An 18027-nucleotide genomic window follows, 5' to 3' on the forward strand; every position below is an offset into this window, starting at 1 on the left:
GCTTTCAGTCTTTCCCAGCATCAGGGTTTGCATCAGATGGCTAAAGTATCAGTCCTTCCAATGAATATTCAGGACTGATTTCCTTTAGGATGTACTGGTTGGATCTCCTTGCAGTCCAAGGAACTCTCAAAGAGTCTTCTTCAACACCACAGTTCAAAAGCATCAATTCTTAGGCACTCAGATTTCTTTATAGTCCATACATGACTATACATCCATACATGACCACTGGAAAAACCATAGCTCTGACTAGATGGACCTTTGTTGGCAAAGTAATGTCTCTGCTTTTGAATATGCTGTCTAGGTTGGTCATAACTTTTCTTCTAATGAGCAGGCGTCTTTTAATTTCCTGGCTGCAGTCACCATCTGCAGTGATTTTGAAGCCCAAGACAATAAAGTCTGTCACTGTTTCCATTATTTCCCCATCTATTTGCCATGAAATGATGGGACCAGATGCTATGATATTAGTTTTCTGAAAGTTGAGTTTTAAGCCAACTTTTTCACTTTCCTTTTTCACTTTCATAGAGAGACTCTTCAGTTCTTCTTCCCTTTCTGCCATAAGGGTGGTATAATCTGCATATCTGAGGTTATTGATATTTCTCCTGGCAGTCTTGATTCCAGCTTGTGCTTCATCCATCCCGACATATTTTTTTTTCTATGTACTCTGCATATAAGTTTAATAAGCAGGGTGACAATATACAGCCTTGATGTACTCCTTTCCCGATTTGGAACCAGTCTGTTGTTCCATGTCCAGTTCTAACTGTTGCTTCCTGACCTGCATACAGATTTCTCAGGAGGCAGGTCAGGTGGTCAGGTATTCTCATCTCTTGAAGAATTTTTCATAGTTTGTTGTGATCCACACAGTCAAAGGCTTTGGCATAGTCAATAAAGCAGAAGTAGATGTTTTTCTGGAACTCTCGCTTTTTTGATGATCCAACAGATGTTGGCAATTTGATCTCTGGTTCTTCTGTCTTTTCTAAATCCAGCTTGAACATCGGGAATTTCATGGGTCATGTACTGTTGAAGCCTGGCTTGGAGAATTTTGAGCATCACTTTGCTAGCGTGTAAGATGAGTGCAACTGTGCGGTAGTTTGAACTTTCTTTGGCATTGTCTTTCTTTGGGATTGGAATGAAAACTGACCTTTTCCAGTCCTGTGGCCACTGCTGAGTTTTCCCAATTTGCTGGCATATTGAGCACAGCACTTTCACAGCATCATCTTTCAGGATTTGAAATAGCTCAACTGGAATTCCATCACCTCCACTAGCTTTGTTCATAGTGATGCTTCCTAAGACCCACTTGACTTTGCATTCCAGAATGTCTGACATCGTGATTATCTTGGTCGTGAAGATCTTTTTTGTATAGTTCTTCTGTGTATTCTTGCCACCTCTTCTTAATATCTTCTGCTTCTGTTAGGTCCATACCGTTTCTGTCCTTTATTGTGCCCATCTTTGCATGAAATGTTCTCTTGGTATCTCTAATTTTCTTGAAGAGATCTCTAGTCTTTCCTGTTCTACTGTTTTCCTCTATTTCTTTGCATTGATCACTGAGGAAGGCTTTCTTATCTTTCCTTGCTATTCTTTGGAACTCTGCATTCAAATGGGTATATCTTTGCTATTCTCCTTTGCCTTTTGCTTCTCTTCTTTTCACAGCTATTTGTAAGGCCTCCTCAGACAACCATTTTGCCTTTTTCATTTCTTTTTCTTGGGGGTGGTCTTGATCACCATAGGTTTAGTATATTAACCAACTTTTTTTAAATTAATTTTTTTGGGAGTATATTTGATTTACAATGTTGTGTCAGTTTCTGCTGTACAAGAAAGTGAATCATAATATCCACTCTTTTTAGATTCTTTTCCTATACAGGTCATTAGCTCCCTGTGCTATACAGTAGGCTATATACAAGTTATCTATTATATACATGTGTGTGTGTGTATAATGTGTATATGTCAGTCCCAATCTCCCAATTTATCCCTCCCTGCCGCTTGCTCCCTTGGTAACCATAGCTTGTTTTCTACATCTCTGACACTATTTCTGTAGTATCTTAAACAACTTCTAACTGTGCCTTTCAAATTCTATCAGTAATGCTGTCATCGATCTATTTTGCATTCTATAAAACCAGCTCAACATTTATTGTCCTCAGAAAGCTTTCCATAGGACACCTTTAGAAGACTGCTTTACAGCATTGCATTTTAGAACTTAACAGGCTAGTTCTAAATCATAGTAATCTGCATTTGTTAATATGCTGCTCTTTTGAGCAGTATCCCTCAAATAGTTTATGTGTTCCCTTTCTAAAACAAGAGACACTCTTTCTTTAGAAAAGGAGCTTTCTACTTAAAAGTTTTCTTTTTTAATTTATATTTATGGTTGTGCTGGGTCTTTGTTTTGCGCCCCGGCTCTCTGGTTGTGGAGAACGCGGGCTGCTCTCTGGTTGCAGTGCACACGCTCCTCATTGTGGTGGCTTCTCCTGTTGTAGAGCACAGGCTCTAGGTGCATGGGCTTCAGTAGCTGGGTTGCACGAGTTAGTTGCTCTGCAGCATGTGGAATCTTCCCGGATCAGGGATCACACCATGTCCCCTGCATTGGCAGGTGGATTCTTATCCACTGGACCACCTGGGAGGTCCCAGTTTTACTATTATAAATGCATGCAGTGTTATAGAAGGATAATAGATTCTGATAAATTGATGGCCAGATGAAACTTAGTTTAATTCTAACTCAATTATAAAACAATGACTTTGTTTTTTGAGTAAGAGTTCTTAACTGTTTCCTATGTACAAATATACCAAGACCCACTTTTATTAGCATGCTCCTACTTTCATCAGCCCACATGATTATAATTTATAATTTGAGCTATATGACCAACACGGGTAAAAGTTCTATTTTTTTTGATTTATGGCAGAGTGGAGTACTTTTTAAGTGTCAGTATAAAATTATCACAAAGATGAATGTTTCATACACTAAGGTAAAAAAGATCTTAAACGACCTTAGAAGGCAATTTTAAATGCAAGTCAAAATATTATGAAATTAGGTTTGCTGCTACTGCTAAGTCACTTTAGTCGTGTCTGACTCTGTGGGACCCCATAGACGGCAGCCCACCAGGCTCCCCTATCCCTGGGATTCTCCAGGCAAGAACGCTGGAGTGGGTTGCCATTTCCTTCTCCAATGCATGAAAGTGAAAAGTGAAAGTGAAGTCACTCAGCCGTGTCCGACTCTTTGCAACCCCACAGACTGCAGCCCACCAGGCTCCTCCGCCCATGGGATTTTCCAGGCAAGACTACTGGAATGGGGTGCCATTGCCTTCTCCAGAAATTAGGTTTACTCTGCTGCTAAAGCAGGCTACCAGAAAACATATGGTATCCTCCCAAAGTGGAGGACGATTTTATTCTGCACATTTTAAAATGCCAAAATATTAAAACTGGGCTCACAACAAACACTTTCATATTTCTGGTCACAGAAAAATTTGCCTAAACACAAAGCCACATCCCACATTTCTTTAGTTCCTCCATAATAACCTCAAGAGTGCACAATGGGAGAACGTGACTGATTTGCTCTTACCTGTCATACAGAAGCAGGAGGTAATATTCCCTTGAAGAAGAGGCTCTAGCCACTGCTGCTTCTGTTTCTCACTTCCATATAGGTGGAGCACCTCCATGTTCCCTGTGTCTGCATGTAATGAAGAAAAGCATTAATTTTGCATTTAAAAATGTACTAATATGAAATCCAAACTTTATATAGATAAGAGACATGAATCTTTCTAATATTTACTAACAAAAATATTTTGAAACATAATAGATGAAATCAGGTGTGTTCAGGGTGGCATGGCCATAGACTAAACATAATAATAAATATAATTTACAATGAAGGTATGCCATAAGCAGTCATAACTACATGGCATTTGGTGCCTATTATTCAGCTTGTTCTGAATCACAGACACTTGTCTACTTCATCCCAATGAAGCATGGTTCTAGTGAGTTTTGACTCAATTAGGACTGAGGAAAATAATTTACTGGCTAACTTTTGCCTGTTATCTTGCAAATATACTCTGCTAGGAACTAAAAAGCCTCTTGATGAAAGTGAAAGAAGAGAGTGAAAAAGTTGGCTTAAAGCTCAACATTCAGAAAACTAAGATCATGGCATCTGGTCCCATCACTTCATGGGAAATAGATGGGGAAACAGTGGAAACAGTGTCAGACTTTATTTTTGGGGGCTCCAAAATCACTGCAGATGGTGACTGCAGCCATGAAATTAAAAGATGCTTACTCCTTGAAAGGAAAGTTATGACCAACCTAGATAGCATATTCAAAAGCAGAGACATTACTTTGGCAACAAAGGGTCGTCTAGTCAAGGCTATGGTTTTTCCTGTGGTCATGTATGGATGTGAAAGTTGGACTGTGAAGAGGGCTGAATGCCGAAGAATTGATGCTTTTCAACTGTGGTGTTGGAGAAGACTCTTGAGAGTCCCTTGGACTGCAAGGAGATCCAATCAGTCGATTCTAAAGGAGATCAGCCCTGGGTGTTCTTTGGAAGGACTGATGCTGAAGCTCAAACTCCAATACTTGGGCCACCTCATGCGAAGAGTTGACTCATTGGAAAAGAGTCTGATGCTGGGAGGGATTGGGGGCAGGAGAAGGGGACGACAGAAGATGAGATGGCTGGATGGCATCACTGACTTGATGGACATGAGTCTGAGTAAACTCCGGGAGTTGGTGATGGACAGGGAGGCCTGGCGTGCTGCAGTTCATGGGGTCACAAAGAGTCAGACACGACTGATCGACTGAACTGAACTGAACTGAAAGTCCTTGAAGGCATCCTTGATTCTTCCATTAATACCCCAAAACCAACCAGGAATCCTTTTAGCTCTGCCTTCAAAATAGTTAGAACCTTTCACTTCTCACTCTTTCCACTGCTACTTCCCTGAACAAATCCCTATCATTCATCACTCAGGACCATCACAACAAGACTCCCTGCTTATATCCTTCTCCTTTTGTTAATTCTCAACATGGCAGCCAAAGGAATCCTTTAAAAACTGAAGAGAAATCTTGTCATTCCTCTGCTCAAATGTCCATTTCATTAAAGTATAAGCTGTCATCTGCTTGTTAAGTCCCAACATATAAAGAAGACCCTTTCCCTCTGATATCTTTTACTTTTCTTTCCCTGCCACAATAACCTCCTTGGTTATTCCTAAAATACACCAATCACATTCATGCTTTAAGGCCTTTGTACTTTATGTTCTCTATGTTATGAAAACTCTTACCCCAGATCTCAGCATGGCTGACTCTCTCACCCTCTTTAAGTCTTAACTGAATGTCAGGTTTTCAATAAGGCCTATCCTGTGCCTTTCATCTTAATAATAAATTGTAATACATATTCCCCATCTCTCAGCATTCCAGCACTTCCCTACCTTGCTGGGGTTTTTTCTTCCAAAGAACTTTCCATCTTCAAACTTACTGTAAAATTACTTATTTAATCTATCTGGTGTTTATTTTTGTTTCTTTCTATTAGAATGTCAGCTCCATGATGGCAGAAAACTTTGTGTATTTCATCATCTATCCCGAGTTCCTAAAATGGTACTTAGCATATAGTAGGCAACTGATAAAAGAGTGAGCAAGTAAGTGGAGAGACAGTGAGGCTAACCAAAAGATTTTAAAACTCTATTCATTCCAACTAACCACAGATATATTTAATACTGAGTCAGAAAATTGGAAATTTTATAATGCCAATCCCTTTGATCGTAACTTCTATTCACTAATACTCAGTGCAATGATGTTTAATAAAAGAATAATACAATGAGAACATTAGATCCATTTTTTAACATTTAAATGAAAGTAACTAAAAAGTAAAATTACAAATTTATAAATCAATGACTGTGTAGGAAAATTTCCTTGTCAAAAAATAGAGAAATTGTAAACACTGCTTAAAATATCTAAGAATTATGTTATGATTTAAAATAATGTTGTAACCTGGTGCTTGGCAGTTAAAGATATCTGGAGCAAAAAAGCATTTTCCTGTTTCTTCAGCAATCAAGGCATAGTCCACCTGGGTGAGACCGCTTACAGCTGGCAAAAACAAGTTCCAGAGGCCTTCTGCTTTGGCCATTTCCTGTCAAGATGATGAATATACCAGAGTGACCATAATTTATCACAACCTCAAATAGTTTACTTTTAAAAGATATTGGTATTTATGCCTTTCAAACTTATGAAATTACTTCATCGTACCCTACAATGTGCCGTCATTAACTCATTATAAATCAACATTTTCTCAATGGTTAAATAAATGACTTTTCCACAAAGCTTCCTTATATTTGGCTGAAAAACTAAATTTACTTACTTGAGTGCTTCCTACTGAATCATAGCTATTATAAAATCTCTTCCATTTGAGTGTAATTATGCCAAATACACTATTTTGTGCACTTCAATTTCTAACATGTGTTAACATTTGAAAACATGAATTTAGATTAAGTCTATGTGGGACAAATACTCTGCCTCAGCTTCAGTCTCAAGTGAGAGTGTTGATTGTATTTTTAATTTGAATAGCTATAAGAGGCTGTCTTCATTACATATCACACACAACACACTATGTAAATTAATTTGTATATTACAGATTCTATTTTTAAATTTCTTTTTAAAAAGTATACTTGAATAACTATCCTCTACATATATAACAAAAGTTATAATTGATATAATTATCCTTTACATATATAACAAGAGAAGCGACAACAAACTAAGTTCTCAAATAAAACCTGCATATAAATTGTCCAGTTTTAAGGTTCTCTTATTTTTCTTACCTTGAGTTTATCAATTACTAAAGGTTTTTTCCACTTGTCCACTGAATTTTCGTTTTGAACACAGAACTCAATTACCTCCTAAAAGTATAAAAGGATAAAAAAGTTCATTAGTTAGAGTTAATAAAAGTAATGCCATAAGCTGCTAATATCCAAAGTAAATAAACATATTTAAGTGAAAAGCTCTTTTAGCTGCTATTGAATCAGTAAAATTTCTTTCTAAAATCAGACACAGAATTATAAAAAATTTTACATTTTTTTTTTTTGCATATCAGGCATCCTAGCTTTGGTAGAGGGAAGCAGTGATCTCCAATCCCTCCTCTTGCCCTATTTGTGACATTTGGTTTTGCTTCCTGACTCCTGCCTATGTGGCCCATTGGAAACGAGGGCCCAGGCTAAGACATATAATTATATGTGTAATATATAATCATATGTAATATATAGTTATAGTAAATAATACAATATTTTATTCCTCACAAAATTATGCTGCCTTGGTATTAGAGAATTAACTTTCAAAATCCTACACCAAGATTTGAGTGTACCATTTTCAGTAAGATGGCATACTGGATGGTCATAGAATCCTCTCCCAGGGTAATACAACTAAAAATGCTGGGTAAAATATTAAAAATAATTTTAAAAATACATGTAATAATACATAGCTGTGCTGAAAGGAAAATAAGGAAACTCCTCAGAGGCCAAGAATAAAAATGTCTGACTTTAGGCATGAGTGAGCACTGGAACCAAGTTTGTCTGGAGGGTGTAGGCTGATCCATATTAGCCTAGATCCTAATTTCCAATGGGCCACATAAGCAGGCAAAACCAAATGTCAGAAACAGGGAAAGAGGAGGGATCAGAGACCACCACTTCCCTGCATCAAAGCCAGGATGCCTGATCTGCAAAACCTAAGTGGAAAAAAGTAGAAAATAAAAACAAAAAGCTGAATAAGACCATTCACAGGATGGAACAGAAAAAAGAAACATTTCTAACCTGCAGCCTGTCTTCAATCAAGTTTGAGATCTGAATTCACAGACCTATGTGGCCCTAAAGATTCAAGTCAAAAATTAAGTTTACAGTGTTCCTGGTGACAGTACCTAAAAGTACTGCAGAAGCAAAAGCAAATTCACTCTGGAGGAAAATTCTTTTTAAAAAAAGTCTTGACTAATCCTTGCAGATAAAATTCCATTCCAAAGAACATGATTCCAGAATGAAAAAAACTAAACACTCAAGGTAATAAGCCACCATTAGCAAGAATTAGCAAAAACAAAAGTTTAACAAAATAGAATCATACTCCCAAAGGCCACAGATAGAATAATGATTAAATACAGAATAAAAAGTATTTGTGTCCAATAGATTCCAGGAATAAAAGAAGGAATTAAGAGGCCGACAAAGGACTATCAAACTTGGGTAGACAAACCTGAAAAAGACTGAATACAACTTGAGGCAAAGAAAAACCATAGTAATTAAATTCAAAAACACAATGGCAGTGATTCTCAAACTTTGGTGGGCATCAGAATCACTTGATAAAATACAAGGGTTCAGGCTGTATTCTTCCTCGATGAGTCTCTTGTGTATTCCTATTTTTGTAATCTTAACTAGCTCTCTAGGCAATTCTGACACAATCCAAATAATGAGATACACCCCTCTATGCAAGGTTGAAAGATGGACTAGTTACATTCAAATAATAATAAATTGAAAGAAAGATCTGAAGAAATTACTCCTTTCTTGAATGAAGCACAGAAATTCAATGGAAGGAAAATATGAGTGGTTAAAAGATATGATGGATACAGAGAGAATCATTACTTCCCTTTTCAAATTTGGAGGGGGGGAGGAAAAAAGAAAGAAAAATAAGCATTTACTAGCAAATTCTCATTAAAGGATTTTGATCCAAGAAGGAACATCTGGGTTGTAAGAAGGAATAGTAAATAAATAAAGTGATAAATACAAGGGTAAGTTGAAATTTAACAACTAGCTACATAAAAACAATAACAGTAATCTCTAATCTGTGAACTAAAATATTGGACTATAAGGACATTTTCCAATATTTTGCTCTTAAAACAATGCTGTACTTATTTCCTACATACAGGCTAATAGAATTACTGAAATAAGGCTATGAACATTGGTCAAAACTCTGTATTAAAAATTGTTTTCTAAAATTGTTCCACCAAATTACAGTCATATAAGTAAATATGCTAAAATGTTTCTTTTATTGAAGCATGGCTAATCTAAAACTTCAAGAAGACAAAGGATGGCTCTTTCACAGGCACCACAATGAACAGTACTTGTCATTTCTGTCAGGAAGTAAGTTAAGTTGGAAGACTTCCTGTTTATGGTTGTTACTTATTATCATTTCCATCCCTCATGTTGCCATGGAAATAGTAATGCAATTGTGTTTGATAAGAAATGTGTTATGTAATACGTGTACAAATTCGCATCTGTGACTACCTCTGTTTGACTCTATAGTTGTGAGAAATTACACTATGCCATTTGTCAGTTCAGTTCAGTCACTCAGTCATGTCTGACTCTTTGTGACCCCATGGACTGCAGGACATCAGGCTTCCCTGTCCATCACCAACTCCTAGAGTTTGCTCAATCTCAAGTCCATAAAGTCCATGATACCATCCAACCATCTCATCCTCTGTTGTCCCCTTCTTCTCCTGCCTTCAGTCTTTCCCAGCACCAAATGAAAGTGAAAGTTGCTCATCATGTCCACTCTTTGTGACATCATGGACTGAGGTCCATGGAATTCTCCAGGCCAGAATCCTGGAGTGGATAGCCATTCACTTTTGCAGGGGATCTTCCCAACCCAGGGATCGAACACAGGTCTCCTGCATTGCAGGCAGATTCTTTACCAGTTGAGCCACCAGGGAAGCCCTCCATCAGGGTCTTTTCTGATGAGTCAGTTCTTTGCAACAGGTGGCCAAAGTACTGGAGCTTCAGCTTCAGCATCAGTCCTTCCAATGAATATTCAGGATTGATTTCCTTTAGGATGGACTGGTTGGATCTCCTTGCAGTCCAAAGGACTTTCACTTGTCTTCTCCAACACCATAGTTCAAAAGCATCAATTCTTTAGTGCTCAGTTTTCATTATGCCATTGATATAATTATTTAAAAATTTGTATTATTTAATAGTGAAAAGTCAAAGTGGAAGTCGCTCAGTTGTATCTGACTCTTTGCGACCCCATGGACTGTATAATCCATGGAATTCTCCAGGCCAGAATACTGGAGCCTTCCCTTCTCCAGGAGATCTCACCAACCCAGGGATTGAACCCAGGTCTCCCATATTGTGGACAGATTCTTTACCAGCTGAGCCACAAGGGAAGCCCAAGAATATTGGAGTAGCCTATCCCTTCTCCAGGGGATCTTCCCGACCCAGAAATTGAACTGGGGTCTCCTTCATTGTAGATGGATTCTTTACTAACTGAGCTATGAGGGAAGTATTATTTAATACTTCTGTTTAAAGTCGACTGATTTGGAATTTTGCAAAATCTATATGTTGCAAAGAGTCGGACAAGATTTAGTGACTAAACAACACAACAGTATGTGGTATGGTAGAAGTCAGAATTAAAATAATTTATCCCAAATAATCTTTCTTTAATTCTTAAAGTATGAAAAAATAGTTTATTGATGGAAAAGGAAAACAGAAAATATGCTTGGTGCCTGATCAATTATCCCCAGATATCACCTTTAATATTTAACTTTCTCATTCACTGACAGACACACTGCTTTGGAGTATGTTAGTTCATAGTCTTAAATCTGAGCCTATAAGTAATTTTGCAATATAATACATTTTTCACTTTAAACTTAAGTCTGTTAGAAAAAAAGAAGCAAGAATTCTTCCCTAATATATTATTAGATTCAGTAAAAAATATGACTAATGTTACCATTATATTAAAAGTGTGTTCTCAAGTATGTCATGTTGCTAGTTTCTGTTCTACATGCTATTTTAAGACTCCTTATTCATTTTAAATAAGAAGAATTGCCTTTATTTCATTTCCTTTTTTCTTCCGGTTTTATTGAGATATAATTGACTTATAGCACTGTATATATTTAAGGTATACAGCATAATAACTTGACTAACATACATCATGAAATGATTATCACAACGTTTAGTGAATATACACATGTCATATAGATATAAAATTAAAGAAATAGAAAAAATTTTTTCTTTCACACATAACTGTAAGTTGTATTTATCATGCTGTATATTACATTCCTAGTTATCTATCTTATAACTGGAAGTTTATACCTTTTGATTACCACCAATTCCCTCTCCCTCCCCTCTAGGAAGAATTACCTTTTAACATTTTAATGGATAATGGGTTCTTATGTTCTTACTTTATGATATCCAAAGAATTTTAAAAGGTCATTAGAAGAGCATAAATTGAACCTTATTTTTTTCCTGTTATAAGTTGGGAAGATACATAAAGTATTAAGAAAAAATCATCAGGAATCTTACTACTAAAGATATGTAATATTAAGATGTTAGTGTATTATATGATACAATCTTATTTTCTAGATATGACTGTTCTAGTTTTTATAAATATAGTTATAATCATAGTGGACAGAATTGTATAGGTTTTCTCACCTATTTTGAAAAAGCTAATTACTTTTCCCCAAGCATCATTTCAAATGAGTGTGTTCAGAAATAGGGATTAGTACTGTTCAGAATCATTCTACAGGATAAAACATTTACAGATGTTAGTACAAGTTTTTAAAGGAAGAAAAAGCTCTCATTAGATATACTTTAAATTTGAAAAATCTGCAAACAGAAAATGGTTATGGCTTTCCTTGCCACACACAATGTTGACAAATCTTTCCTTTAAAACTATAGACTGCTTTTTCTAAATTTATCACAAAGCATTTTATTGAAAATTCTTTGTAAATATTTTAGTAGCTACATGAGATGAGGTTCAGCAGATGTATCATGATCCAATTCGTAACACCTCTTCTGTGCTTCCCTGGATTGCTCATTTACATTTAGGAATGAAAGAACAAGGCTACTTGGTTTCCTCTGCCACTTGACTCTCCTTTGAATAAATCAGGTAGGCTGATAGGCAAGCTGGGGTCTACACCAAATCCCCCACTGGGGAAAAAAAGGTGGAGAACTCTTCTCTGGACCACTAACCATCATATGAAGCCCTGGTTTTTTGGAAACAGATCATCTGCTTTTTTAGAGTACTCTGGCAGCCTTCTGTATGGAGCAATCACTGCTGCTACCCAGTAGTGTTAGGAACCAGCCCAAGCAGCCCACATATTACAGGTTTATTTATCAATCAAATATCTTGATTTCTCTTCCTCTTCTCATTCTTGCTCTTCATAACAGGCAATCATAAGGGGTCCATTGTAAAAAGAAAAAATTGGTTACCACCTGTATTAAAGACCGCTCACTTTGAAATTCTCTTGAAATGTGGCTTTCTGTTAAGGTTTAGTCTTTGGTATGATCATTCTGCTTTCCAAATCCAATTTCCATTCTCTTTTCAAAACCTTTAGTCCTCTGATGTGTACTTCTCCTATTTTTGTGCTTTTAAAAATACACTTTAAAAAATTTATTGTTAATTCAAGGGGATTTTATTTGTCCAAGATTTCAGTCTGCCATCTTCAACTCAAAGTGTTGTATTTTCTTTTTAAAACCTCAAAGTTCAGAATTTTATTTTATTTTTAAAAATTTTAATTTTACAGGGAGTAGAGTTGATTTACAATGTTGTGTTAGTTTCAGGTTTAAAGCAAAATGATTCAGTTATACATATACATATTCTTTTTCGATCCCATATTGGTTATTAAAGAACATTGAGTAGAGTTCCCTATGCTATACAGTAGGTCCTTGTTGATTATCTATTTTATAGATAATAATATATATATGTTAATTCCAAACTTCTAATTTATCCCTCTTCTTCACCTTTCCCCTTTGGTAAACATGTTTGTTTTCTAAGTCTGTGAATCTGTTTCTGTTTTATAAATAAGTTCATAAGTTCATTTGCATCATATTTTCAGATTCAACATGTTAATGATACCATATGACATTTGTCTTTCTGTCTGACTTCTTTTAGTTAGCATGATAATCTCTGGGTCCATTCAGGTTGTTGCAAATGGCATTATTTCATTCTTTTTTATGACTTAGTAATATTCCACATTCAAGGTCAGGAGGGGCAGTGGTAAGGAGATACCCTCGTCCAAGGTAAGGAGCAGCAGCTGCACTTAGCTGGAGCAGGCGTGAAAAGATACCCCATGTCCAAGGTAAGAGAAACCGAAGTAAGATGGTAGGTGTTGCAAGAGGGCATCAGAGGACAGACACACTGAAACCATACTCACAGAAAAATAGTCAATCTAATCACACTAGAAACATAGCCTTGCCTAACTCAATGAAACTAAGCCATGCCATGTGGGGCCACCTTAGACGGGCAGGTCATGGTGGAGAAGTCTGACAGAATGTGGTCCACTGGAGAAGGGAATGGCAAACCACTTCAGTATTCTTGCCTTGAGAACCCCATGAACAGTATGAAAGGGAAAATGATAGGATACTGAAAGAGGAACTCCTCAGGTCATTAGGTGCCCAATATGCTACTGGAGATCAGTGGAGAAATAACTCCAGAAAGAATAAACAGATGGAGCCAAAGCAAAAACAATACCCAGTTGTGGATGTGACTGGTGACAGAAGAAGGTCTGATGCTGTAAAGAGCAATATTGCATAGGAACCTGGAATGTCAGGTCCATGAATCAAGGCAAATTGGAAGTGGTCAAACAGGAGATGGCAAGAGTGAACATTGACATTCTAGGAATCAGCGAACTAAAATGGACTGGAATGGGTGAATTTAACTCAGATGACCATTATATCTACTACTGCGGGCAGGAATCCCTTAGAAGAAATGGAGTAGCCATCATGGTCAACAAGAGGGTCTGAAATGCAGTACTTGGATGCAATCTCAAAAACGACAGAATAATCTCTGTTCATTTCCAAGGCAAACCATTCAATATCACAGTAATCCAAGTCTATGCCCCAACCAGTAACGCTGAAGAAGCTGAAGTTGAATGGTTCTATGAAGACCTACAAAACCTTTTAGAACTAACACCCCAAAAAGATGTCCTTTTCATTATAGGGGACTGGAATGCAAAAGTAGGAACTCAAGAAACACCTGGAGTAACAGGCAAATTTGGCCTTGGAATACGGAATGAAGCAGGGCAAAGACTAATAGAGTTTTGCCAAGAGAACACACTGGTTATAGCAAACACCCTCTTCCAACAACACAAGAGAAGACTCTATACATGGACATCACCAGATGGTCAACACTGAAATCAGACTGATTATATTCTTTGCAGCCAAAGATGGAGAAGCTCTATATAGTCAGCAAAAACAAGACCGGGAGCTGACTGTGGCTCAGATCATGAACTCCTTATTGCCAAATTCAGACTGAAATTGAAGAAAGTAGGGAAAACCACTAGACCATTCAGGTATGACTTAAATCCCTTATGATTATACAGTGACAGTGAGAAGTAGATTTAAGAGACTAGATCTGATAGATAGAGTGCCTGATGAACTATGGACTGAGGTTCGCGACATTGTACAGGAGACAAGGAGGAAGACCATCCCCATGGAGAAGAAATGCAAAAAACGAAAATGGCTATCTGGGGAGGCCTTACAAACAGCTGTGAAAAGAAGAGAAGCAAAAAGCAAAGGAGAAAAGGAAAGATATAAGCATTTGAATGCAGAGTTCCAAAGAATAGCAAGAAGAGATAAGAAAGCCTTCCTCAGCAATCAATGCAAAGAAATCGAGGAAAGCAACAGAATGGGAAAGACTAGAGATCTCTTCAAGAAAATTAGAGATGCCAAGGGAACATTTCATGCAAAGATGGGCACAATAAAGGACAGAAACAGTGTGGACCTAACAGAAGTAGAAGATATTAAGAAGTGGCAAGAATACACCGAAGAGCTATACAAAAAAGATCCATGACCCAGATAATCACGGTGGCGTGACCACTCACCTAGAGCCAGATATCCTGGAATGTGAAGTCAAGTGGGCCTTAGAAAGCATCACTACAAACAAAGCTAGTGGAGGTGATGGAATTCCAGTGGAGCTATTTCAAATCCTGAAAGATGATGCTGTAAAAGTGCTGCACTCAACATGCCAGCAAATTTGGAAAACTCAGCAGTGGCCACAGGATTGGAAAAGGTCAGTTTTCATTCCAATCCCAAAGAAAGGCAATGCCAAAGAATGCTCAAACTACCAGACAATTGCACTCATCTCACACGCTAGTAAAGTAATGCTCAAAATTCTCCAAGCCAGGCTTCATCAGTACGTGAACCGTGAACTTGCAGATGTTCAAGCTAGTTTTAGAAAACGCAGAGGAACCAGAGACCAAATTGCCAACATCCACTGGATCACTGAAAAAACAAGAGTTCCAGAAAAACATCTATTTCTGCTTTATTGACTATGCCAAAGCCTTTGACTGTGTGGATCACAATAAACTGGAAAATTCTGAAAAGAGATGGGAATACCAGACCACCTGACCTGCCTCTTGAGAAATCTGTATGCAGGTCAGGAAGCAACAGTTAGAACTGGACATGGAACAACAGACTGGTTCCAAATAGGAAAAGGACTACGTCAAGGCTGTATATTGTTACCTTGCTTATTTAACTTCTGTGCAGAGTACATCATGAGACACGCTGGACTGGAAAAAGCATAAGCTGGAATCAAGATTGCCAGGAGAAATATCAATAACCTCAGATATGCAGATGACACCACCCTTATGGCAGAAAGTGAAGAGGAACTAAAAAGCCTCTTGATGAAGGTGAAAGAAGAGAGTGGAAAAAGTTGGCTTAAAACTCAACATTCAGAAAACGAAGATCATGGCATCTGGTCCCATGACTTCATGGGGAATAGATGGGGAAACAATGGAAATAGTGTCAGACTTTATATTTTTGGGCTCCAAAATCACTGCAGATGGTGAAATTAAAAGACACTTACTCCTTGGAAGAAAGTTATGACCAACCTAGATAGCATATTCAAAAGCAGAGACATTACTTTGACAACAAAGGTCCATCTAGTCAAGGCTATGGTTTTTCCAGTGGTCACGTATGGATGTGAGAGTTGGACTGTGAAGAAGGCTGAGCACCAAAGAATTGATGCTTTTGAACTGTGGTGTTGGAGAAGATTCTTGAGAGTCCCTTGGACTGCAAGGAGATCCAACCAGTCCATTCTGAAGGAGATCAGCCCTGGGATTTCTTTGGAAGGAATGATGCTAAAGCTGAAGCTCCAGTGCTTTGGCCACCTCATGCAAAGAGTTGACTCATTGGAAAAGACTCTGATGCTGGGAGGGATTGGGGGCAGGAGGAGAAGGGGACGACAGAGGATGAGATGGCTGGATGGCATCACTGACTCGATGGATGTGAGTCTCAGTGAACTCCGGGAGTTGGTGATGGACAGGGAGGCCTGGCGTGCTGAGATTCATGGGGTCACAAAGAGTTGGACACGACTGAGTGACTGAACTGATCTGAACTGAAACTGAACATACCTATTCATACTGTAGATAAAGAAATTGGGCCTCTGAGAGATAAACTTATTTGTCCAAGACCACCTAATTTGAGTCAAGAATGCCTTATATAGTCATAATAGTTTTTATCTTTTTTTCACAGCATTTATCATCTCTTAATGCCTTTCTTTCATGCTAAAGTATAAGCTCTGTAGGAGTACAAAGTCCTGTCTTCTTGTTCTTCCTTTTACTTTCAATGGCTTGCTAGGTGCCTAACCCATTACTTGGTACCCAATTATTATTTGTTAACTGAATGAATGAGTGTGTCACATTACTTGTCTACTCTCAGTGAATTTACTGAAACTTAACACCTTAGAACAGGAGCTTGTGAGGGGAGCAGTGGTAGTATCCATGTACAGTTTTAAATGATACACAAAATTTTCTGGGTATGCCCTTTTTGTTTAACATAAAGTCCTTTTAATTTTCAAAGGGGCTCATAAAGCAAAAAAAGGCTGAAAGTCACTGCCTTAGGAAAAGACGCTCAAAGTAATGTTTTACTCTATTCAAAGATCTTAACTTTACAGGCAGCTAATTCCCTTTGACTTAGTTTTAATTCTACAGATTTATGTGGCATCCCCTTGGCGTATTATAGAAGCTGGGAATTTTTCGGGATTAGGCTCTGTAGCAGTTCAGTGCTAAGGTGAGAAGGGGCATCTAGGTAAGGACTGACTGCAAAGAAATGATAGCAGGGTACTCCTAGAAGAAGAGAGAAAAGAAGTAATTCATCAGTAGTCTTGAAGCACAAATACATTCTGTTTACTTATAGTATACTTACCTTTTCCACTGGGAGGATATGTTGTTTCATGAACTGCTTCACCCTAGTAAGAACTTCTTGACCTGTCCTAGTCTGTACAAACAATTGACGTGTAGTATCAGTCTGTGAATATGCAGTGCTGAAAGATCTTTATTTAAAAAAAGATTACAAAGAAAGAAAAAAGTTACAAAGATGTCCAAAATCATTATTACAGATTTCTGAATAGAATGTGAAGTCTTCCCCCAATTCCCCATAAATATCTCTCAGAAAGAGCTTCCATATTTTGGAGCTTTTTTTTTTTTAACCTTTTATGGTTATGGGAGGAATGCAGAATCACTTTATTTTGAACATTAAACTTTAGTGCTTAAAGCACTTTTTGGAGAAAACATAGCCTGGCATGACCTCAATCAATGGGAGTTTAAAATCTTTATTGAATTCACTCATCAAAATATCTAAACAAGAAGGCAAAGAAATTGGACACAAATAGAATTAGACACTCCTAGTATCTGCCTCACAAATACAACTGCAGGATGTCATTTTAAGTAAGACCTTTAAAGATCATTATGAAGAGCAGCACTGTCATTTGTTATGTTATAGAGATCACAAATATTCATGTATAAGATGAAGTGTAAAATACAATGGTCCTAAGGTGATGTCAGGCTTCCCTGGTGGCTCAGGTGGTAAAGAATCTGCCTATAATGCAGGAGCTTTGGGTTCAGTCCTTGGGTAGGGAAGTTCTCCTGGAGAAGGAAGTGGCAACCCACTCCAGTATTTTTGTGTGGAGAATTCCACGGACAGAGAAGCCTGGAGGGCTACAGTTCATGGGGTTGTAAAGAGTCAGACACACAGAGCAACTAACACTTGCACTTCCAAGGTGATGTCATGGAAACTTGTAGCTTGGGCAAAATTTCCAGGGGCAACATCATTCATGCGTTCAGTAAGTACTATTTACCACACTTTTTTTTTTTCTCTAACT

General features: G+C 37.6%; 1 protein-coding gene across 1 annotated transcript in view; it reads right to left on the reverse strand.

The window, feature by feature from the left end:
- Positions 1-18027, reverse strand: part of ACAD11 (acyl-CoA dehydrogenase family member 11) — a 117066-nt gene that overhangs the window by 45490 nt on the left and 53549 nt on the right. The window contains exons 9-12 of the mRNA XM_086352066.1: positions 17073-17199; positions 6777-6854; positions 5953-6091; positions 3548-3655 (exon numbers count right to left, since the gene is read on the reverse strand). Of these exons, the coding sequence (XP_086208192.1) occupies positions 3548-3655; positions 5953-6091; positions 6777-6854; positions 17073-17199 (452 nt within the window). The remainder of the gene's footprint in view (positions 1-3547; positions 3656-5952; positions 6092-6776; positions 6855-17072; positions 17200-18027) is intronic.

The sequence above is a fragment of the Bos grunniens genome, chromosome 1 (assembly GCF_055505025.1).
Source record: "Bos grunniens cultivar Pamir isolate PY7600 chromosome 1, Bosgru_T2T1.0, whole genome shotgun sequence".
NCBI classification, from domain to species: Eukaryota; Metazoa; Chordata; class Mammalia; order Artiodactyla; family Bovidae; genus Bos; species Bos grunniens.